This window comes from Bidens hawaiensis, unplaced genomic scaffold, assembly GCF_021521415.1.
Source record: "Bidens hawaiensis isolate Kalapana, Puna unplaced genomic scaffold, B.hawaiensis_p1.1 tig00016268_1, whole genome shotgun sequence".
Taxonomy (NCBI): Eukaryota; Viridiplantae; Streptophyta; class Magnoliopsida; order Asterales; family Asteraceae; genus Bidens; species Bidens hawaiensis.
Window position 1 is genome coordinate 256,057 of NW_027492486.1, and position 25,656 is coordinate 281,712.

General features: G+C 36.0%; 1 protein-coding gene and 1 pseudogene across 2 annotated transcripts in view; one reads left to right on the forward strand and one right to left on the reverse strand.

Moving 5' to 3' along the window:
* Window positions 1-25,656, forward strand: part of LOC143551127 (inactive LRR receptor-like serine/threonine-protein kinase BIR2 pseudogene) — a 134,889-nt pseudogene that overhangs the window by 107,633 nt on the left and 1,600 nt on the right. The gene's annotated exons all lie outside the window — the stretch shown is intronic.
* On the reverse strand, window positions 5,181-14,975 carry LOC143551114 (inositol hexakisphosphate and diphosphoinositol-pentakisphosphate kinase VIP2-like). The gene is made up of 28 exons (XM_077041624.1): window positions 14,907-14,975; window positions 14,250-14,296; window positions 13,429-13,512; window positions 12,922-12,985; window positions 12,463-12,616; window positions 12,162-12,232; window positions 11,466-11,570; window positions 10,893-10,985; window positions 10,275-10,349; window positions 9,930-10,015; window positions 9,333-9,539; window positions 9,143-9,242; window positions 8,964-9,052; window positions 8,394-8,481; window positions 8,111-8,263; window positions 7,918-7,960; window positions 7,711-7,793; window positions 7,552-7,614; window positions 7,397-7,471; window positions 7,142-7,261; window positions 6,817-7,058; window positions 6,696-6,740; window positions 6,465-6,603; window positions 6,155-6,390; window positions 6,012-6,069; window positions 5,762-5,929; window positions 5,610-5,684; window positions 5,181-5,540 (listed from the first exon to the last, which is right to left on the reverse strand). Exons 1-28 carry the CDS (start codon window positions 14,949-14,951, stop codon window positions 5,280-5,282), a joined length of 3,069 nt encoding a protein of 1,022 aa, XP_076897739.1. The 5' UTR covers window positions 14,952-14,975; the 3' UTR covers window positions 5,181-5,279.

The following is a 25,656-nucleotide window of genomic DNA, read 5'->3' on the forward strand; positions in this document are numbered from 1 at the left end:
GTGTTTGATGTTGCAATAAAGGAAAATTCTGAAAATGATCCAATAATCCTTGAAAATTTAGCATTCTAGAAATAGTTCACTCAAATCTATCGGAGCCGATACATTGGGAAGAAATCTGATGGTTTTCGTAAGCCACTAAGAAACTGCCAAGTGTCCCATTACCCACCTACCCCCGATGGTTTTCCAATGAAATCCGTCTAGACCAATAATTTTGGAATGAAAATCATCTCCCCATGAAAACCATCTCCAAAAATCATGAAAATCCGTATTTTTTTGAAATTCATCTGAGCTGCTGAATTTCAAGTGAATTTCATCTTCGAAGATAATTTTCAAAAAAAAAAAAAAACATGCACCACCACCAACGCCATTATGATCTTCACTTTCCAGTCACCACCCCACCCTACCCACCGCCGCTACTCCCACTTTTCCGGCAAATATCACCTCCATTACCCGCCCATCATCATCACACCTTTCCGGCCACCACCCCACCCACCACCACCACCATTCCCACTTTTCCTCCAATAATCACCTCCATCACCTTCCCATCATCATCATCATCATCATCATCATCACTTTTCCAGCCACCACCCCACCCACCACCACCATTCCCACTTTTCCGGCCACCATCATCACACCTTTCCCGCCTTGAAAATGTTGAGCTCTTGGAGTTCTTCGGGGAAGGAGATGGGTGGCGGCAGCGAAGGGAGGATGTGACAAAGATGGAGATGAAGAAGGTGAAGATGAAGATGAAGATGAAAATGGTGTTTTTTTTTTGAAATTCGTCTCCAAATATGAAATTCACATTAAATTCATCTAGTCAGACGAATTTAAAAAAAACGAATTTCGATGGAGATGATTTTCAAATAAAGTTGCTTTTTCAAAGATGATTTTTAAATAAAAACAATCCAGACCGATCCGTTTGAGGGGAAAATCAATTGGGTAGGTGGGTAGTGGGACACTTGGCAGTTTCTTAGTGGCTTGCGAAAACCATCGGATTTCTTCACAATGTATCGGCTCCGATAGATTTGAGTGGACTATTTTTGAAATGTTAGATTTTCAAGGACTATTTTAGAAATATATTTCTTCTTTTGAATCATTTTCAGAATTTTCCCTCCAATAAAACCCCTTGTCAATTTAGATAACTTTTAAAATTGAGATAGGTCAGGATGGATCAAAAGAATTTTATAAGAAGGTCAAGATGAGTTGAGAAAATGCTAGTGCTTGGTTATAGGTTAGAATGAGTTTGTTTATGGGTTAGAATGGACTAAAACAAGCTTTATCCAATTTATTTTAAACACAACCCATGGAACCGAATAGAAACCGAGAAATCGGAACTGAAATCATTGAAACTGAACATATACCAAAATGAAAAAAAAAAAAAGCAAAACTGAAGCGAAAAAAGAAAAAACCAAACCTGAACTGAGACAAAACCAAGTTTTTTTAATGAATGAGGAAGACGGGGGAAACATTTTAGTTATTTTACTTTTTGCGTTTTCGATTTATATTTTGAGTTATTATTTTTTTATTAATTTTTATGAATATTTTTTTGAAAGGTTTTTGAAACCATTTGTATTTTTTAACCTTTACTTAGTTCAAAATGGGCTAACTTTACCCATCTTGACCCATACCCATCTTAAACCAAATAAAACCGAGCAATCGAAATCGAACAAAACCGAAAAAATTGAAACCGAAACGAAAAAAAAGCAAATATGAACCGAAAAAAACCGAACTTGAACCAAGACGAAACTGAGTTTTTTTTATAGTTATTTTAGTTGCGTTTTTTATTTATATTTTGAGTTATTAATTTTTTATTAAATTTTTCAAATATTTTTTTGAGTGGTTTTTGAAACCCTTTGCATTTTAACTTTACTTGGGTCAAGATGGATTAACTTTACCCATACCCATCCTAACACTCTATTTTAAAAACCCATCATGACCCAAACTCATTTTAACCCATCACCAAAATCCAACCCAACCTACTCATATTACCATCTCTACTAATAATATTCAGAAAAGAATAGTACGCTTTTTTCCTGAAGCAAAGATATGTTAAAAACAGTATGATAGTGTATTATTTGAGAATCAACTTTTGGCCGACGTTAGATTAGATTATATGGTATAGAATTTATATTGTAACATCTTGAAACTTTCAATCCAAAGTTTGACAAGTTTAAATAACAAGGGCCATTCTGTAATTATGCTAAAGTTAAATTCAAGGTCTAATGTGTAATTAAGCAAAAATACGATTAGACGAACGCTATCAAAGATGAGACTATCCGAATAAACTTTGACTTATTCGTAAAGATGCTTATATAGATAGACACTATCATCCGCCTACATTTTGAGATATCCGTCTCAAAACAAAACTTATCCTTGAAGTTTTGTTTATATGGGCCGTCTAATTTTGTGACGGCCTATATCAATGCTAAGTCAGCAAAAAAGTTGATACACCATGTCATAACGTGTCACAAGCGTGTTGATGGTTATCCAGGAGCTTTGGGCTATAATTTGGGATGCCATGCACGTTCACAATTCATCATAACATCTGATTATCATTCTGAATCAATCCCAAACCTCCACAAGCTTGTTCTTGAAGTTCTTGGTGTTCTATGTCCAAATCATCATCAAGAAGGTGTTTCTAGGAAATCAGAAGGGTTGATCACTCATCTCAATCTCATAAATATTAGAAGCTATCCCAAGTCGTTACTAGGTCTTTAGGTTACTTCATTGTAAGGTAATCTTAATCTAGAGTTTGTTACAGTTTGTTTCACTCGTTAAAGCCAGACTCGTAGTTACGAGAAACAAACCTTGACGAAAGAATGTTTTCAAAATATCAACAGTGTTTATACATCAAGTACAGAGCTTAGAATCAATAAACGGGCATCGGAAAGTTATCCAAAATGATTTTACACAAAACGGGCCTGTGTAGACAGTTAGACGGGCCGTCTAATTGTTCATACGATACGAGCCTTCTCATACAACTTACATACAAGGTTATTTTTAAAAGCTAGACGGCCTGCACAATAATCATTCGTACTATCTAACGCATACACGGCTCGTCTAACCATTATATTGTCCGTATAAACCCAAGTTTGATTATTTTAATAGAAATTAAGTTTCAAACATGATAATCGAACTTATGCGTTTAAACGTTTTAAACTAGTACAAAATGTTATACATGTTTAAAAACTAGATTTACAAATAATATAGATATTTGTACAAGTTATTCTCATACTATATGTCTGAGGTAACTCATCAAAAGATATATCAATAATTGACTGATCAACATACAGAAAAGATGAATACGCCTAACTCTTTAAATTACTGAAACTAGCCATTTAAACAAAAGTTTACATGAAATGATAGACCCTAACACTGCATTCTTGAGTTTTTTATTTAAGGATTTGGAAAAGAAAAAGATAAGATATTTTTTCTTTTCTCATTCTTGAGTTTTTTCATTAAAGGAAAAGAAAGAGAATGGAAAGAAAAATTATAGCTTTTTTCCTCCAAAACTTTCCAGCCAAATATGGCCTGATTCGGAAGGAAAGTTTATAGCCATGTACAATATTACTAATTTACTATATATTTTCCTTCTTATCTAACTTAATAATGAGGACATAATTGTAAAGTTACAACTTTTTTTCCTATCTTTTCCTTCCTATCTAACTCAAGAATGTAATTAACAATTTCTTTTCTATTCTTTTATTTTAACTCGAGAATGCCTTTTAAATATATAATTTCTTTTCCTTTCTTCCCCTATCCAGTCTTATCATTTCTTTTCTTTGTATTTTAAACTCGAGAATGCAGTGTAAAACTTTAGTAGTCGCCGACTCTCAGACTAAATATACGTATGTCTAGATTCATACACATGTGGTCAGTTGGTAGGCATACCATGCCATGTTTAGCATCATATCCAGGCTCTATGAGCTGGTCTATAGGGCTATCAGGGAATGACTATATATATATGATATACTTGCTACTCTGGTCTATAGTGTCGTTGAGTTGTTTCGAGTTGAGCTAATGTTTATTTCAAATGGTTTAGAGTTAACGTATTCACCAATAATTGCGCTGATGTATTTTATAAAATTGTTTTACATGTAATCAGTAGATGGAGTGTTAGACAATGGAGGTGTTAGCCTTTAGACACATATGATGGCTCATTTTAATTTTATAATGTAAATTGATGTAATTTAACGTTTCTTAATCTTTTGTAAAACAATACATATATTTAATTCCCGAGTTTTCAATATATAAATATTTTAATAAAAAGGCTTTCGTTACGTAACACATACTTCGATATATTTACAAAACAGATGCCAATTGGCAATGACATGCCTAGGCCCATCAAATCGGGTGTGATACATACGATTTGAAACTATAGGGTGAATCTTACTTTTTTACTCTTAAGCATTTCTTTCATTTCTTTACATTAACTCTTTTGCAAACAATAATTCATGTATTCTTTATTCAATTGACGCTTGACGCTTCCTATGTGAGCGTCGAGTGTGATCTAGATCTTTGCGAGTGAACACGAACTAGATACATCTGCAACAAATTTCTACAAATGACATGTGGTTTATCTCGGGATTTGAAATTATGATGTGAATTTTGACTTTGACTACACAATACTCTGTGTAGACTCATCATAACCTATTAAGATTTCTTCATGATCTAAATCTCAATAGAAAGTTTTTAGCAAACAAGGTGAATCATTTTAGTTTCCGCGATGTACACGGACATGTTTTTATCCGAATTGTTTTGATCCAAGCCGTTTCTGTCCCCGCTCACAAAAACTTGGATCCGCATGAAAAACGTCAAAGATATCTTTAGTCAAATTGGTGACCGAGAACCAACGACAGTTACAAAAGAACACGGTGTACAGTGGTACCCGTCCTTGGATGTTTCAAACCCTTTTAACCAAACATTTTCCCTCATCAAATCATACTATACTAAACCTTAACAAACAACTCACAAGATCCGCCCGTCAACCACAAAACGCTTTAGTAAAAGGGAACATAAAAACACAACTTAGAACGATAAATAAAGTTTTTAGAAAAGTAAAGTACTAGGAATATGATTGAAACGGATATCCAACGTTATAGTTATAATTCATCGTTTTGTGTTGAGTGGTTGCCTATGTGTATGAAAACAGTCACTCTTTATACATAGTGTATCTCGGGTGTGACAAAAAGCTATGACTAGTTTGCATGTACCATCCAACATTTACGGTCTCCCTACAAACAACCATAACAAACATCTTCTTATGAGTAATCATCTCCTCATTTCTGATTTGGTATTCCATGCTTATGGAAGGGCCAAAGATTTACCAGTCTCTCCAAAACTCCTGCACTTTTAAAGTAACCCGAGAACCCTTGAGGGACTGTTGCTGGTGGGAAGTCTTCTGCAGGCATCGCAAACGGCCGCAGCATTTTCTCCATCTTTTCTAGAGTAAGGTATGACCCTATTTCTTGTAGTCTCTCCGGACCCATTATTGGCAGTGTATGCTCCTGATGTAACGAAGACACCTCAAGGTTGTTTTGCTGCTAACGACATCAATCATCAGTGAACTAGTTTAAAGATTAAATAGAATGTCAAATATGATTGATTACCGCTAAGAGGGATAAATCAGCACCACGGCTAAAAGTCATCTCGAGGCGATATCTTTTGGGTTCTTCCAGATTCACCTATAATTCATGTTTGGCAATTAATAAGTTTTTGACGGTTTTTTAAATTTACAAAATGGAAGAAAGAATTAAGCAACCTCTGTATTCTCAAACATCCTCAAAACGATATGGCTCATGTAGTCAAGTTCCTTGGTTTTCAGTAGGCATTCCAAAGCACTATCACAAACAAGGCTGGCCTCCCCTTGAAGAGATCCATCCAAGTAACAGTATCGAAGAACATTCATCAAGGAATGAATATGAGATTCCTATCATTAATAAGCAAATAGCATCACTAAACAAGGATTTAACCATATAATAAATTTATAGGTGAATATAATAAACTTATACCGATGTAAAGTAGAGGCGGGTCCGAACATGCCTTTCTGGGGTCCGCACGTTAGCATATCTACAGATTTGAAACACGAAAATGTAATATTTAAAAAGGTTTTTGCATTGGAATGAACTAAATGATTATATAAACACAAACTAACTTTGGATCTAAGCGGTATTTAATTTCTTTGTCCTCGTCATCATCTGGGTCCATTGATTTTTCACTTGTGTGGCCAGTCCTTGATTCTTCCTTCTTTTGTTCACAATCGGTATCTTGTTTATCAGCTGCAACAGAGGTTGAGTCCATACACAAAGTCTTCAATTCTGCAACATTAATGGCCTCTTCACGCGTATTCCTCAAATCAATCAAAATTTTTCCCAACAAACGACGGGCGATCTGAAAAGTCAGTATGCAAGGGTCATAAACTATTATTGCATCAGCTATGGAGGTTAAGGAAAATTTAAGTTTACCTTTGAGCCTATTTTTAACTTCTGCTTTGGATTGATACCATACTCGTTTGGAATAACACCATCTGCAAGTAACTGTGCCACTTTGAATAGCTCGTCCAAGCCCTCTATCTTAAGATGTGCATTGTGTAAGAGATCATACCTGTGAAAAAGGTTCAAATAGAACAGCTAAGAGAAGATGCAAAAAGGGTTCAAGTAGGGTGGTAATAAAACAATAACGTGTGATCTACTTACTTGCAAGAATCGTAAACATCTGGAATTTGAGTTATGTCATATCGTCTGCACATGGAAATGTAACAATAGTTAACTATTAACAGTAGTAAGTGGTAATTTGTCGTTAATATAAAAAGCTTACTCTTTGCGTTCGTTATATAAGTCTCTCTCCAGTTTTCTCCATCGTGCAAACATCAGAAGAAAGCCTTCACTCCCACAAGGTAATCCAGCAGCAATACGGTCAACATCTATATTTGTTTTACCAAGTGCTTTTGCTTGATCGTATGGAGGAATCACATCATATGAGGTTGTCTCTGCAAGCTTCTCATCTTCATCTTTTGCAAGTAGTCTGACTTGTTCAGTAACCTTTTTGGTCAATTTCACCTATTAAATTGAACACTCAGTAAACTGCACTATATTTACATAAATAAACATTGACAGCCAGTAGCCACAAAAGAAATATTTACCAGTTCAGGCAGAAGTTCAGAAGCATTTGGAGGAATTCCAGCCCCATCAATCATCCAGGGTTTTTTTGGTGATACATTAGCTATTTTTACTCCACATGTTACCAACTCATTCAATCGAGCCTAAAAAAAAGTAAATGGAAAAATCATACGAAGCATAAAAGTGGAACAGTTAAAACTCATATGTTATGTGAGTTTTTGCAGCATATATAATGAAGCATTGGAGCTTAACTTATTTGGACAAAAGAGCAGATATACCTTGGCTTCTTCCATATTGGTACTTGCATTATCAAGTCCATCTAACATTGAGGAGTCCTTGCTAACAAGTGAAACCTTCAAAAGAATTTTGATTCTCTTAGTCAAAGTCAATGTTAAAATGCAGAGTCAAACTGTTTAAGTACAAGGTAACAAACCAGGATTGGTGTTAATTGTCCTTCCAAGTCTAGAAGTCCCTTGGCAAATGCTGCAGCTGACATCTGGCATAATATTTTATCCAAAAAGAGGTCAAAGGAGTCAATACAGAAGTATTGTTGCCAGTCAAGTATAAAGGGAAATTAGCTCAATGAAGATACCTGCACACGGCCCTCATCGGAGCTATAGATTTTGAGATCGTGCCGGTACGTACTGTGGAGGCGAAGTAGTCCTGTACCTTCACCTGAGACATAAAGCAAGAGAAAATATGAAACTACACTAAACAACCTCTTCCTCATGTTATGAAATATGTATATCTTCTCACTAAACTAATTGTTAAACAAAACTAATAAGAAAGTGATGTTAACCTGGATATATATTGTTGCGAAAATATCTGCCAAGTTCTTCAGCCTGACAACACAAACGAAAGATTCAAACTAATATATTAAGATGATATAAGAAAAGTTACTGTTTTACAGATGTACCACTTACGCGGTAACAATCAACAAAGAAGCAATCATATCACAATATACAAATATACGTGGCAAATTGTTAAATCACCTGTTTTCGACCAGCATGTGTGAGAACACCCCCATACTTAAGAATCATCAATGCTTCTATAGGGTGTTCCTCTTCAGTGTCCCCTTTCGCAACTTTAACCCACTTAAGCGGCTTCAACTGTACCTTCCGGTAGATGCCAGAGAAATGGCCACCCTGGAAGTAAAAAAATTAGTTACAAAACTGTGGAGTTTCAACCCATGAAGACATACATACTTACACACATAATCACACAAAAACAAATACATACATAACATGATTAATATAGATAGATTCAGATGCAAACCTCTTCAAGAACTGCTTTAACTTGTCGTAGTTTTTCTGCATGTTCAATGTATTCTGCTTCACTGTCATTTCCAAGACCAGGTATCAAACTAGCTCATTAGTATATAAAATTACTTCTTTAACAAGCATTTTTTTTTTATAAAATTTAATAGCAATGAGCCAGCAAACAGTGTGGTAACTTGTTCTAGAAAGGGAGATCCCACATTATAACTTATTAAGAGAGATGCCACAACATGGTGAATTAATGATACACAATACACTGCAAACATGATTTAAGAAAGGGGCAAGACAATAAAGCCATATATCCATAAGGGCTTAAAGCAATGTGTAACAGATAAAATTCAAAGAGTTCATAGAAACCAGTAGTCCATAAGGATCTATTAGCAGAAAACATTCTAAAATATTGGAATGTTTAACAAACTACATGCTCACTGAAGCAGGAACCTACATATTCACAGAAACCAGTGATTCATTTCTTATCATGCTTAATATTGCTAAGGGGCTTTTATGAGATATGAGGATGAAACTCTAGTGGGCCTACTATACAGAGATGGGAATAACCGAAATATACTCTAAAATGGATAAATACCTGGTATGAGGTACCAGTATACGTGTGGCATCTAACAAGTCTTGCAACTGGACTGCACTTTTGAGTTTTGTCTGCAGCAGAAGAGTTGTAAATAAAAAGACAAGGCTGCATATGAACTTGGATAAGTTGGAAAAAAAAGGTAAAAACAATATTAGAAGCACCTCAGCTCTAGGTCTTCCCCCATTGTATTTTAACATCAAATTCAACAATTTTTCCTCCGTGACCTTCAACTTCACCTTTTGCTTTGGAGTCCTATCACCACTAGTGACCAAAACACAGTTGCTTTGAGAAAACTACTAAACTAGCAAGTGCACACACAATGTAAAAAAATAGCAAGGATATATAACTTACTGGCGAACAATGGCAATTACACAACGTAGCTCCTCAGCTTGTCCGAATGAACCAATGATCCCACTTCCCAGACGTGTCAGTCCTTCAGATGGCTGAGCTGGCTCGCTAACCTTCCAAGGCAGAATTGGTGGAATTGCTGTTGAAAGATGGGGAGCTTTTGCATCTAGAAACATCTTTCTCAACACACAGGCCGCATCATCATAATATCTGTAGTTAGATGAACATGGTAAAAAGAACAAGACAACAATGGAAGAAGATATTTATCAATCTTAATAATTACAGGTATTAAGAATTGTGAAGCACCCGCATTGACAAATGAAAAGGAAAATACTTGCACACATACTACATAATTTGTAGGAAAATAATGGCATATTTTATTGTATAGAAGCTATCTAACTAGAAACTTTGATATGGCAAATGTAAGTTTCCTTCTCAACTTTGCATCCTATAACACAGACGATTTGGCCTTTATTAACAAGTTTATGTAAGGAGGTCTCATGCTCCCATAGTCCCATGCTAAGTTAAAGCAAAAGGTTTTGATTTTTACTAAAGAAAGCTAATTACTAATGTACGTTCAAGATAGTTAACAATTATTACTTGTACGAGTTCTTCACAAAGCTCCATCCATTAACATCACAAACATATGAACGACCTTCGCAGCGTAAGAGATCAAACCCACACACCTGCAGTCACATAACCCCAGATATTCATTAAGTTCACTAATTTATATATGCCCTTTAACTTCTGCCTTAAGAAGTCTTCTATCTAAAGAGATTTGGACATCCTATAACAAGCAAACAAATTAGTTTATATATGCTCTTTCAAAAGGGGAAAGATTAAAAAGTTGGGAACTGGTGGAAGCAGTTATTATTAGAATACACAAAAGAGTTATGCACAATAACAGTAACTCAGGATTGCCAATACGAAGATAATATCACCTACCCCTTGCCTAAATGCTATGCAGACTTCTCTTGCCATTTGTTTCTCATTGGGTGTAAGAAGCACAGGATATCTGACCTGCCAAAAATAATTAAAAAAATAAACAAATCACTATTTAATGCATTTACTAAACCCCTTTCTAGTATATTATCAACAAAACTAGATAACAAATAGCTTTACAAGTAAAAAGTTCTGTTAATGCTTTATATGTGTAAACTAATAATATGGTGGTCTACATGCAAGTTTTCTTGGATTAACCATATCCTTAGTTAGTTAGTTAATTCCTAACACAAAGTCCATATAAATTGTTCACCGACTACCTTTTTAAGTCAAGCAGGAACCAATATTCCTTCCAGAAGATTTGCGTGTCATGAATCTTGGAAGGTAAGAAGTCAATCTATTCCTGTAGCTGCTACAAAAGTTACAGCTTTTACATGTACACACGAGTTAACCTAAACTGGAGATATGAACAGGGTATATATGAACCATATGTTGCATGTCATAGCCATGAAGATATTCAGATAAACACAGATTATACTAAAAATATGTTAATAGCAGAACTTAACAGTGGCTCTTGGAACAGATAAAGGGAGAAAGGAGCGGAGTCCACAAGTTACTTACTTCTTTGCCATCGGTATTTCTCATGACAACGCCATCTACAACAGGAGACTTCCTGGCTTCAGCATGTGCATATTTTGGACCAACTGTATACACCTGCAACATAAAAAGGTAGCCAATAAGCAAGCTGTCCCTTCAACACATAAGCAAGATGACAAATTGTCATGAACAACAGAATGAATACAATAAAACAAATCCATCTCACTCAGAGAACACAGGCTCTCCTACAAACACAACGTAACACAATTACCAGCGTATTGATGAAAACACAATTACAAATGTTATTCTGTCACTATTTAAACCTTATTTGTGCAATTTTAGAGAATAAGAAAGTATACAGGTAGAGCTAGCTAGCAGTTAAGCACGCCATCCAGAAAACTAGAGGAAGAATGCACCAACATTTGTGTAATATAAAAATTATTGACAAAATGCATATGACCAAAAGAATCAGAGCAGGCATTAATGCAACAGAAAGCACTCCACCCCTAAAGTAGATAACAAATGTTGTATGTATATAAATAATCTACTACCTTTTATAACTTATTTAATGTATTTCATGAAGTAAAAAAATGCAACCTTTACATCTGTTCCTCCAGTTGGCATAAATTCCTCATATATGTAAGAACTCTCACGCCTCACTCTTCTAACTTCTGGATGGAATTCACTTGATCTATTGCCCACCTGCAAAATAAGACCTCTTATGATTATTATATACCAGTTATGATTTTACTACTAAACATGGATAAAAAAGGAACATAACATATAAATGTCTGCAGATTTTCATTCCATGTATGATATAAGGTATATGGCAGATGAAATGCCGATACCTTATTGAACTGTCAGACCATCATTTGGTAAAAAGTAACATTATGACTATTTTTAGCACTGTTATCCAAAATGCATCAAAATGAATCAGCGTTACTTTAGGCGTTAAAAAATCAAGTTGCTTCAATAGGAAAGCGTACATCCTTAGCTAAGGCATAAAGCTCATGAAATCGAAGGAACTGAAGCAAACAAGGAGAAAGATAATGAACCAAACATCTACGATCCACAAATGATTTGTAGCTAGAGAAGTGTATTATGAGTAAATGTTATCTTAATAATTGCATGGTTCTAATAATATCAAAACTTTATATACACCTCAATCCAGCAATGCAAATATCTATTTTTCAATATAAGATAGTGCCCACGAAATTTCTTGAAGAAAAAAACTAAGTTATACACAAGTTTCTGAAGCTCCAAATTCCCGAGGTGCGAAGATAGAAAGCTGACCTTACGGAACAGTTCTTTCATCCCACCTCCCGCTGAACTTGGGTAATAGATCATTATGCGATGATCGTCACCTGTTAAAAGGAAATATAATTAGCAAATTCACACTTGGAAAATATACAAACTTTTGGAGAACAGTGCATAATTATTACCAAGTACCAACAGTAAAACTCTGAAAGTTTGAGCCCAATACATTGCAAAAGAAAATAACAGCTTACTAGAGACCTAATATTTGACACTTAAAACACGAATAGGGAAGAAAATAAGCAGAAAGTAAATTGATAGGTTTAATGTAAAAGGTTACCGTGAACAGGCTTCTCCACAAAAGGCTTCCAAAATCGCTGCCCATGAACCTCAACAAAATCTTCTTCTTCAACAAAATAATCCAGCTCTTGATATGGCTTTTCTCTATTGACAAGTGCATACCGAGGAACAGGAATTCCATATGATTCAAGACGCTTTAATTTTCCAAAGGGGAACAAACCGAAAAAGGGATGACAACAAAAAATGAATCTCAATCAGTAAATGATAAAAATATATGCAGAGAGCAATCCTCTTTAGGAAACAAAATCATCATGAATGAGCCAAATTTCTTGTGTTTAAGAGAAAGATATATAGCAATTGACCACACCTTTGTAAATCCCTTTATATTATTTTACTTAGCGACAATGAGCCTTTATCATAAGGAAACATGAAGAAAGAGTACTATAATTGCATGTAAATTAAATAAATTCATATAATGTGATTGCTTTAATAATCATACCTCGTATACTTTCCTCCTGTCATGAAGAAGGTGCTGATGTTCCAGTTCATTTACAAGGAAAGGCCTGAAAAGAAGAATTTAGCGGACTAACGGTAACATTAAAGATAGCTTTTAATGGACCGCTGACGACTGTCAGATGCTTACATAATAAGCGTACGAAATTTATCGTAATGACGAATACTAAAACCAAACAGACATAAATTACAAACACAGGCCAAGATTCCCACATGGTAACAAAAGGTGCACAGGAATTTCATAAGGCCTTTTAGAATGAATAGAACACCATTGATATCTGCTTCATAATATTAGAAGGTTCTAAATACAGTTATAACTGTAATTCATACAAATGAATCATTATCCAAGGAAAGTGATTTGAACCACCAACAAGTTTGTTTATTCCAAAACTAGTCAAGAATGCTTGGAAAAGACCATGCACATCGTTCCAAATAACTGTGCACATTGAGAACACGAAAGAGTGCTTAAAGTAGAAAGAAAGTTGCGACTTACTTCCTTAAGGCGGCATATGCTTCAGCCTTTTCAAGCGGATACCCAGAAGAATGGAAAGCAATCAAACAATCACATAATGGCCACCTGAAATACTAAAGTTAATACTAAAACTCCAGTATATAACAATGAGACCATTGCATGTTCAGAAACATTTCTATGTCATGTACTCTCAATTGTATGGATGCAAATATGTAACTTTTAAAATAGCAAAGTCAAATATTGTTAACGCTGGAGGCTGGCATCCTATCTGCATAGACCTCGTCATTTGTTTTCATAGTAAAACTATAAAAGTAACAAGTAATACCACTGAAAGAAAAGAATCATATGTGGAAGGCGTATAATTTGTCATATCTGGACTCAGTAAAATAAGTGTATGGAGTCTCAAAGGCATACAATGATTAGATGTAATCTTTTGTAAACTATGGGAACCACCAGGAACACAGATGAAAATCATTGCAGATTTCCCACTGGCTCTAGTCAGTTGCGACTACTGGTTGGCTTATGAGAAACATGTTTATCTTGCTAAGAAAAACTACATTAACCATGGACATCTAGTGTATCAATTATTCCGTAATAGCATGCTAAGATTAATATACAATTTGTACATACAATAATAATAATTCTCTCCCAGCATCATGTCTTGTAATTTATACTTTAAAGAGATGAAATGTCAAGAAATGAAAATATAGGATTTTTCAAAATGCAAAATTAATATTGATGTCGTTTTAGCTTTTCACTGCAAACTTACAGTGTTAATATCATAAACTAGCAGCACAAATCAACTTATTAAGTATATAGGAATTAGTAAGAAATTTTTTTACCTATCTATTGGTTCCTCTAGGATAACCTTGTCCCCAAAATGGACAATCTACAAAAGAATACAACAAAAAAATTCAATCAATAAAAACTTTCGACCATAAAAAGATATTAAGAAAATTACGAAAATAAGCGTTTATTAACTCGTCGCGACTAGTTTAACCTTGCAATCTACTCGTCGCGACTAAAGGACTTATGAATTACTCGTGGGCGTTGATTACGAGGCATGAAACTTATATAGTCATGATGAGTAAATGATTAGTGAACGTGCTCGTTACAGTTAGTTTAAGGGCACGCGACAGGTTCTATAAACTACTTGTCACGACTTTTCTGGAATTTCTTGCAAATGGCACCTAAAACTTGAAATTTGTTTTCATAAACGCTTATTTTCGGAATTTGCTCAAAGATATTAGATACTTGCATGTTGATTGAGCCAATAAAAAATGTAACGAGTCAAACTTAAACCATATATATATATATATATATATATATATATATATATATATATATATATATATATATAGATAGATAGACAGACTAGTTGCATGCTAATGTTTGAAAGCGATTCTTCGTAATCATACAGGACCACATAACATAATTTTATAATCACATAATCCAATTTAATCTGCTACTATATAATATAATATAATATAATGTATTACCTCAAATTCACCAAATGATTGCAGGCGTTCGAGAATTTGGCCCATAGGTGCCGAAAAAACCTAATGCCGTTAACAGAGAAATGAAATTAATAAAATCAAAGGCAAAAAATAGAAAGCGTCATATATATAGAGATAGAGATATAGATATTATCGCCGTTAACATAAAATAAAACCTAATTAACAGATTATTATTATAATAAAATTAATTACAGCAAAAGGAAGAGAACCTCCGGGCCGCATTTCACCTTCTTTTCCATAACGCAAACGCCGATTCTGATCTTCTTCTTCCGATTATTATTATTATTATTATAATCAGCTTCTTCGTCATCATTCTCACGTTTCTTCGTCATCTCTTCTCCAAATGCACTTCGAACTGATTGAATTAAAAAGCAGGAGATATGAATAGAAATTATAGAATGAAATGGTATACATTGAAGATTATGTTTTATTACCAGAGAGAGAGGATTGATTGAAGGAAACGTCAGACGGCGTCGGTGATGGCTGACGCGAGGATTGATTGATGAGGACAGTTCGAGGCCGTAACAAACTTTTCTAAAAAGAGAAAACTTGTACGAGTGACGTCTTTATAAGCGCAAATGACGGAATGTGGCTAAGCTAAAGGTGTTGTTGGATTCTTGAATATTCATAAGGAGGCAAGGGATGAGTGTTCATTGAAAAGGACCGGTTCATGCCGGTTTGACCGGTAAAGCAAGTAGAGGTGGCTTGCTGGTTCGGTTAGTGTTAATGTTTTCATAACTGAATCGGACGAGCAACTGATTCACCAGTTCAACCGGCCGAACAAATTTAGCCAAAAAACGACGGTTAGGATTGAAAAAAATATTTTTTTTCATAGTAAACCGGTTCAACAGGTTCGGACCGACCAGTTCTCTGATAGACAAGCGAACTACATAGAACCGAACCAGCCAGTGGACCGAATCCCGGTCGGATCAGTCCGGTCTCAACAACATAGGTTAGCATGTATGAGTCGGGCCGTCCATGGACGAACCCGATGGTTTATCTTGTGTTCTGGTTGAACCGTTAGACGGATTCATCGTTGAACGTGGTTATTTAATAGATGAGTTGGATTAACTCATTTTCGTTACTCATTTGTAACTTGCAACTTTATCGACCTCTCACAAGCAATCAACTCTCGTTGACTTCATCTTCTTCATTGTCATATTTGACTTTTAGACCATAACTAATGCAAACGGACACCTACAACGCGAAGCTCAAGGTTGTTTTGATGCGAAGGCTCGGAGTATTGGAGATGGTGTTAGTTTATGGTAACTTCTTCTTAGTAAAGAAACACTCTTAATTGCTCTTTGTTGGCTTCATTTTATTTCATAATCTAAGAATGATGGAGAATCATACACGTTTAAAGTGACTTTCCAAACATACAAGTTCTAAAAGTGGCTTTGTAGTACTGGTTTTGTAGTACTAGTTTTTTTTATATATTTTTTATTTTTTTTATTTTGCATCTAACTTTTTCCATATTTTTAGCTTAGTTGTTTTATATCTATTATTTATTATTAGAAAAAACTTTGATTTATCAATTCAATATCCAGTTCCAGTTATTAAAATGCTATTTTTTTTTATCTTTGTTGTAAAGCAGCAAGTTGCTAAAAGTGTCTTTATAAACTTGTTCTAAACTAAATGTATCTGAACTCATAGTCTCACACACATTTGCACTTATAAAGATATGTAGTAAAGATTTAATATAATGAAGTATAACTACAAGCATTCTCTATTTGATTTAATTGTGTTGGTTTTTTTTATGGTTCTCGTCTTGTAATTGTAAATTTCGTTTAAATTAGATAACGTGGCTTAAAAACTCGTTACTTATCATGTAATGGTTTTGTCCCCGGTTAGATTTTTCTACCCGGTGTGTGTTTTTAATTCAAGCTTGCCTTTCAAAAAAAACAAAAAGTTTGAAAAAAAGTCCTTAAATGACTTTTATAAATTTATGTTGGTTGTTATATATAACTAAAGTAATTGTACGATACGACTATCAATAATGCTAAATCAAGTTGTTTTCATTATTATCTGGTCTGTAAACAACTAGTTTTATACTCTTTTCGGTATGGATTTTCAAAATAAAAAAAAATTAAAACTTAAAACAAGTTGTTCATCTCATAAAAAACTTATTAAATAACTAAAATTAGCAAGCGTGAGACAAAGTTTACTTCAAACTAAAAAACTTAACAAAACTTACTCATTAAATCATTTGGGCTTCTGCAATCTCCTCGTCGGCCTCGACAATTGCCACAATTCACATTGTTTATCTGAATCTAGCATCTAGCTGATGGGTATTATGTAACCGTCTCATCAACATTTACCTCAGACATAGACATACCATAATTAACATCTGGATAATCACCAACAACCGTCTACATTTATTTAGCAACTAGGAAAATGAGAAATAAATAAGATAACTATAGACATTATAACATAATTGTAACCATGAATACAGATGACGTTCATATTATAGATGTGATTGATGAAATCCCCGTAAAGTTCCGTCCATCGTATAACATATGTCATTTGCAATCCTGGCAAACAATTCATTGGCTTGTTAAGCACGTGTTGTATGTGTGCTGTACCGATGACGTTCATATTATAGATGTGACTGATAAAATGCGTGGTCTCCGTAAACCTCCCCAATCATATAGCATATGTCATTTGCAATCCTAGCAAACAATTTGTTGGCTTGTTAAGCACGTGTTGTATGTGTGTTGTACCGATGACGTTCAAATTATAGATGTGATTGATGAAATACGTGGTCCCCGTAAATCTCCGCCCATCATATAACATATGTCATTTGCAATCCAATGAAACAATTTGTTGGCTTGCTAAGCGTGTGTTGTCTGTTTGCGTGTCCATATATGTGTGTGTGAGAGAGAGATCAATTTGTTAGGATTCTTGTATGTTTTTTACTTTAGAATATGATTCAAGGAGCCCAATTAAGGGTGTTGTGAATACCATATGTATATAATTTTATGGTCTGGGTTAAAATTAAAACCAATGCTTATCCAAGAAGCTCTGTTTTTTTGAATTTATGAACCGAGCAAATTGGTTTGTGTTGTACTTTTGTTTGGTTATTGGTCCGCTAACCATTTCCTAATGCTAAAATACCGAAGTTGAACCAACAACATGAAAAAAATCCATAAAAACAAATGTGACCTTACCTACTTACAAAACCAAATGTATAGGGTTGCTAATAAAGAAATTAGCAATGAGATATATAGTGTCTATTGCGAGCTTGAAAAATTTAATGCACCAATTGTACTTATATATGATACTTCTCAACAAAGAATTTCCTTTCGTCTCTTGGAGGTCAAAACAGGTCTTTTTCTGCATCAAGCGACCTTACAAGCATACAATACTAAGAGGATGTGGCTTGTCTATATAAAATTATTTTTTTATAATGTGGATTTCTTGATTAATAAGAATTCCATCCTTAAGTTGTTCATTTTGTAACTGAGACACCGTTTTCTTTCCAAGATCTTTATTTTCAAGTTCTCTTTTTCAAGTATTCAATTTTTTTCGAAGCTCCCAAAAAGTTCCAACTATACTCAATATATCAGCATATACAACTATAGCAACTATAACGTATTCACATTCTTATCTCTTTATAAAAATACATGGACACAAAATCCTTTCTATAGCCTTCTTTTATCAAATGCTAAGATTTTTATAATTTGAATCAGAATTATTTAGGGAGTTTCATGTAAATTTTGGTATCAAGTCAATCATACAGATAGGTTGTCACGACTCACAACATTCATCAGACACATATCAACTCCTTGTGTTATGTATTTTACCAAAAACCAATTAGACGGATATTTTTAAACTTACTAGATTTATTTGAGATATTTGAGAAAGGAGGAAATAGTGCATTGCTAATTATTATATATCACTTGGTAGCAGTAACACTATATAAACCCCTTCGAAGCCTTCAATTAATTTTATTCTGTATTATCTTACCTGATAGTAATAACACTTGCTTATTGCCTATTTTGTATAAGTAAATTAAAGAAATATTTTCAACTCCTATTACTTTCTACTGTATTCTTAAGTTTTCTATTTAAGTGCTTGGTAAAGAAAAGATAAGAAAATTTTTCTTTTTTATTAATTTTTTCTTTAAAAGAAAAGAAAGAGAATGAAAAAAAAAAGTTAGGGTTTTTTTCCTCCAAAATTTACCAGTAAAAAATGGTCTGATTCCAAATGAAAGTTTATAGCCATTTACAATATTACTAATTTACCATATCTTTTTCTTCCTATGTATCTCAATAATGATGACATGATTGTAAAGTTAGAGCATTCTCATCATGTTCCCAAAATGTTTGTGAGGGGAGTTTGTAAATTATAGGGTGAGGTTTTAAGTGGTTGTGGGTGTAAATTATAGGGTGGAGAGAGAAAATATAATGATTTTTTGTAAATTTGGGGATAGGATAGTGATTTTTTGTAAATTATAGGGTGGAGAGAGAAAACCGTAATGAATAAAGTATAAAAAAATATTATTTAATTAAACAGAAGAGAAAATATAGTGTTTTCCTTCATATCTAACTTAAAAATGTAATTAATATTTTTTTTAGCTCGAAAATGTATTTTAAATATATATTTCTTACTGCTTTAACCCCATTTTAATTCCATCAAGTTAATTCTTACTACTTTGAACCCATTTTAATTCCGTCAAATTAATCCAACTCCTACAATTTTAATCCATTTTCATTACAAGTCCATAAACCTTAGTCTGGAAAGTTTGAACAATTATAACAGGATGTTTTCAACTAGAGGTGCACAAACCGGTTTAAAACTTAAAACCGGTTCGGTTTGGTCAACAAAAGTCAAAACCGGTTTATGCTCGGTTTCGGTTCGGGTTGAAACCGGTTTATTACTATGGTACCGTCGGTTTCGGTTCGAGTTTTGATCGGTTTCGGTTCGGTTTTTTACCGGTTGTTGCCCGGTTTTGGCCGGTTTCGGTTCGGTTAACCCGTTTGGAACCGGTTTTGGTGGAGAAAATTACAAACCGATTCCGAACCTACGGTTTCAATCGGTTCCAAACCGTATTCTACATAATCAGTTTCAAACCGGTTCGGTTTCGGTTCAGTTTTCGGGTCGGGTCAGTTAACCGGTTTATTTGTCCACCTCTATTTTCAACTATCTTTATTACCCCCCCCCCCCCCTTCATTTACATGAGTCATGACTACTTTCCTTTCATAAATATAACTATTTAGAGCATGCATTCACAACATGTCTTCTATATTTATGTGAGTGAGTTTCTATATTGTATAGATTAGTGGTAAGTGATAGTGAGTGGAGAAGAAAAGAAAACATTACTTTTCATGAGTAAATTTAGAGAAACATTATTCACCCTCTATAACATGTTTTTTGGAAATGGTTATGACTTGTGAGTGATGGGGATGGAAAAAGTAATAATAAAAGTATAAAAAATTATTATTTAATTGAAAAAAGAGAAAAATTAGTGTTTTTTAGTGGTAATTATAAAGATAGAGATAAAAAAAACTACTGGTAGGGGTGAGCGTAAAACCGGATTAACCGATGTCACACCCCGACCAATGAAGGCGGAAACGTCGAGGCGCAACATGATTGCTCATTGCACAATGACACTATAAAGTTACAATATTTAAACAACTCATTTAAATCCATATCATCATAAATAACACAACAATTGTTCATACAAAATGCCAAATAGATAGATAAACAAATAACTTGTTCTTTTATTTTATAATATCCTAAAGCCAAGATAATAAGTTTCTTCAAGTAATCCAATCAAGCTAACATCAAACCTGTAACATTGCATAAAATAGAGTTTGTCAACACGAAGGTTGGTGAGCAATTTTCATAGTTTTGGACAATAAGTGTATAGTATGAAATCCACAACTAGTATAGGAAAACAATAAATAATAGCAACAATTTAGATAATAAAACCGTCAATAAGAATACATTGACGACAATAATGAAATCGTCAATAAGAATACATTGACGACACCTTTCTATATGGGGATACCATATATACTCGGAATTAACGTATGATCATACTTTGATGAGGCTACTCGCCTTAGCATTTGTAACACCCCGACCAAAGGCGGATTATACATCGGGGCGCCACATATTGTTTCGTTACTCGTGACACTATTGGGTGTCAATATTTAATAAATATATTCATTCGCGCACGCGCAACGTAAACACAAGATAACATAAATCAACATAAATCAATATATTATAAGACAAAGTATTCGAACAACAGTAACTTGTCTTGATACATTTTAATCTAGGTCCAAAAGTAAAAACGTCCTACGTGTCCACAAGCTCCAAATGTAGCTACAGCAAACCTGAACATGTGTTAAAATAAACGTCAAACACTTGCGTGTTGGTGAGAAATCAAGTTTAATACAATACATAGATAACAATAAATCTGCGCGCAACATGTGTATGTCTGGTTCTCAACAAGGGTGTAATCTGATCGGGACCAACTCTAAGATTCATAGACTGCCAGTGCTCACAATTGAGCTCACAAACAAGAAAAACTGTGCAAGTGTAAACAAAAGAGAAAATCATAAACGATAGTTCTCTCGTGTTCATCTAATGGTACCATGAGAACTGCGGAATAGACCGACAAGACGGTTAATGATCCACACATACAAATAAACAGCCAAGTCTACGTCCTCAACACATGGGATACTGCGCGACTAAAGTTCATAAATAAGTTTAAGACTCTAAGTTTGTATGAACACATGAACATCCCAAAACATTAAAAATAAAAAGGGATTAGGTACGAGATTACTCACTTGATAAACGGTGCGGTGTAAGATAAAGCAAGAATCAACTTTAAACAAGCACAAGTTAACCTATAAATAAGATTATTGTTTTAATGATTGGTTTTAAGTCTAGATTATAAGTTAGCATAATTAATAAGTAACTTAAACAAATTATTATATATTATATATATATTACCGGAAAAGCAGGGCAGAACAGGATAGAAAGCGAAGGCAAGGAGAAAGGAGACGGCAGAGGATCAACGGCAGAGAGCAAGGAAGAGGAAGATAACAAGTGTTTGTGTGTGTAGTGTTAAGAAAATAACATTATTATTTATAGGGAAACCCTAGGGAACACAATCCCTAGAAAAGGGGAAAAGATCTCCAAAAAGTAAAAGATTCCAAAAGCAAAAGATATCAAAAGATATGGCAGCTGCAGGGGGCAAAGGAAAAGCTGACAGGTAACAGTAAACAGGCATGGGAGGTCAGATAAAGGTACTGGACAAGCATGGGAAAAACAGATCTCAAAAGATAATGTCAGTCACTTTTTTCTGCCAACCAATGGGGTTGGTGCGCATGCTGCGCCAAAAGTGGCTTTTCAGACATAAGATAGGTCAGGTCAACAGCACAGAAGATAAGACAACACAAAAGTAAACGGCTGGATTAAACAGAAGAAAGGACTCAAGACATAGCGCGAGAAAGCATCGAGCGCACGCGCGAGGGCGAAGGCAGATAGAGAACAGTCCACAGCGCGCCGCGGGAAGAACTAAAATCCTTAGCGCGCCGCGGGAAGGACTATTATCCTTAGCGCGCCGCGGGAAGAACTACCATTCTTAGCGCGCTGCGAGAAGAACTACAATTCTTAGCGCGTCGCGGGAAGAACTACCGTTCTTAGCGCGCTGCGAGAAGAACTACAATTCTTAGCGCGCTGCGAGAACAGTTCGCCTCGCGTATCGCAGGAACAACAGGTCTTCACGCAGGCTTCCTTGTAAGGAGTCTGGCGCGTGGAGCTGCGCAGACAACCTTAGGCGGGAAGAATCAAAGGACAGTTAGGGGTTCAAGGCTTAAGGGCGGGACGGCGACAAGAGAGAAAAGAAGGCGGAGAGAAGAAGAGGGAGAGGCGGAAAGGAAAATATATTATTATTATTAAAAATAAAGTATAAGTATAAATAAAAAATCATAAAAGAAAGAGATCGGATCGGAGAAACGGGTACCTGGGTTGGGTCGGATCGGGTCAGATGTCACAGTCTCCCCTACTTTAAGAAATTTCGTCCCGAAATTTATCTCGAAGTAGGTTGCGCAGAGAACAGGTGCGGGTACTTGATCTTCATTTGATCTTCCCTTTCCCATGTAAACTCGGCTCCGCGCTTGGACTCCCAGCGAACTTTCACGATAGGGATGCGACTGCGCTTGGTTTGCTTAACCTCGCGATCCATAATCTCAACAGGCTTCTCAACGAAATGCATGGATTCATCAACTTGAACTTCATCAAGTGGAATGTGAAGGTTCTCGTCGGCTAAACACTTCTTGAGATTGGATACATGGAACGTTGGATGCACATTGCTGAGCGCGGGCGGCAGGTCCAGTTTGTAGGCAACTTTTCCTACGCGCGCGAGAATCTTGAATGGTCCAACATATCGAGGAGCAAGCTTACCTTTCTTCCCAAAGCGGACAACACCCTTCCAGGGCGACACTTTGAGGAGGACAAGATCACCAACTTGAAATTCGAGAGGCTTCCGCCTACGATCTGCGTAACTCTTCTGTCGGCTTCTGGCAGTCAGCAGATGATCACGGATCTTGGCGATTTTATCGGTTGTCTCTTGAACAAGTTCGGGTCCTGTGATTTGAGCTTCACCCACTTTGCTCCAACAAATCGGGGAGCGGCACTTACGACCGTAAAGTGCTTCAAATGGGGCCATACCAATACTGGAATGATAGCTGTTATTATAAGAGAACTCGATCAAAGGTAGGTGCGAATCCCAATTACCTCCAAAATCAAGAACACAAGATCGGAGCATATCCTCAAGAGTTTGAATAGTTCGCTCAGACTGTCCGTCAGTCTGAGGATGATATGCAGTACTCATGTCCAAGCGAGTTCCTAGCGCAGATTGGAGAGATTTCCAAAAGCGGGATATAAAACGGCCATCGCGATCGGATATGATGCTCAAAGGAGTACCATGACGGCAGACAATCTCCTTGACATAGAGCTGCGCGAGTTGCTCAACACGGTAGTTTTCACGAATGGGCAGAAAGTGAGCAGACTTAGTCAAACGATCCACTATTACCCAAATGCTATCATGTTTGCTTGCTGTCAAAGGTAACTTGGTAATAAAGTCCATCGCTATACCTTCCCATTTCCACATAGGAATTTCTGGTTGTTCGAGCAAACCAGATGGGCGTTGATGTTCAGCTTTTACCTTAGAACAAGTCAGGCATTTAGCTACGAACACAGCAATATCCTTTTTCATACCGGGCCACCAATAAGTAATGCGCAAATCTTTGTACATTTTATCAGCGCCGGGATGAATAGAATACCGAGATTTATGCGCTTCACTCAGGATATCAGCGCGAAGATTCTCATCAAAGGGAATCCAGATGCGATTGAGATAGCAGAGAATTCCACTCAGATTAGGGACAAAGTGCGCTTCCGCGCCACACGCTAACTCGGCGTGAAGGTTACCATTACTGATGGATGCGCGCTGCGCGTCACGAATGCGTGATTCAAGATTGCTCTGAATCGGCGCAAAGTGAAGCTGCGTGCGCGGCAAGATGCAGTTAAGCTGGCTGGGTTTACGGCTGAGCGCATCAGCTACCACATTAGCCTTACCAGGATGATACCGGATCTCACAATCGTAAACGCTGATGAGTTCGTTCCATCGGCGTTGTCTCATGTTGAGTTCCTTTTGATCAAAGATATGCTGAAGGCTTTTATGGTCAGTGTAGAGGATACACTTAGTACCATAAAGGTAGTGTCTCCAGATCTTCAAGGCGAATACAACTGCGCCTAGTTCGAGGTCGTGAGTTGTATAATTCTTTTCATGAACCTTGAGTTGCCTTGATGCGTAAGCGATAACCTTGCCTCGTTGCATAAGAACACAACCGAGACCTTGGTTGGATGCATCGCAATACACGACAAAATCATCATTACCCTCAGGTAGCGCAAGAACAGGAGCTTCACACAACAAACGCTTGAGCGTCAGAAAGGCTTCTTCTTGCTTCGAGCCCCAAATATACGGTTTACCTTTGTGCGTTAGAGCTGTTAAAGGCAATGCGATCTTCGAGAAGTTTGAAATGAATCGCCGGTAGTAACCAGCTAAGCCCAGAAAGGAACGGATCTCGGTAGGAGTGGATGGCGTAATCCAGTTCTTGATTGCTTCAATTTTGGATGGGTCGACATGAATCCCCATCTTGTTTACAACATGGCCAAGAAACTGTACTTCATCCGACCAGAATTCACACTTGGAGAGCTTGGCAAAGAGCTGCTCGGTTCGAAGCTTTTGCAACACCAACCGAAGATGTTGCTCATGCTCGGCCTTGGTCTTAGAATACACCAGAACATCATCGATAAACACAATCACGAATTTATCAAAGAAAGGCCTACACACCCGATTCATTAGATCCATGAAAATGGCGGGTGCGTTGGTTAAACCGAAGGACATGACCAAGAATTCAAAATGGCCATAACGAGTACGAAAAGCAGTCTTCGGAACATCTTCATCGCGGATGCGCAACTGGTGATAGCCAGAGCGGAGATCAATCTTGGAGAAACAAGAGGCACCTTGGAGTTGATCAAAGAGGTCGTCAATACGCGGTAAGGGATACCGGTTCTTAATGGTGAGTTTGTTCAACTCGCGGTAATCAATACACATGCGAAACGAACCATCTTTCTTTTTAACGAACAACACCGGAGCACCCCAGGGCGAAGAGCTAGGGCGAATGAATCCTTTAGCGGTCAACTCTTGAAGTTGACT

What these genes read in the sequence shown, in the direction of transcription:
- LOC143551114 (XM_077041624.1), bottom strand. Translation starts at nt 14,951, where the DNA reads ATGGGCCAAATTCTCGAACGCCTGCAATCATTTGGTGAATTTGAG. An exon ending in GATGTTTACGATTCTTGCAA is followed by an intron (nt 6,604 to 6,695) that starts GTAAGTAGATCA and finishes CCTTTTTCACAG; the next exon opens with GTATGATCTCTTACACAATG. An exon ending in GGATGTTTGAGAATACAGAG is followed by an intron (nt 5,685 to 5,761) that starts GTTGCTTAATTC and finishes CATGAATTATAG; the next exon opens with GTGAATCTGGAAGAACCCAA.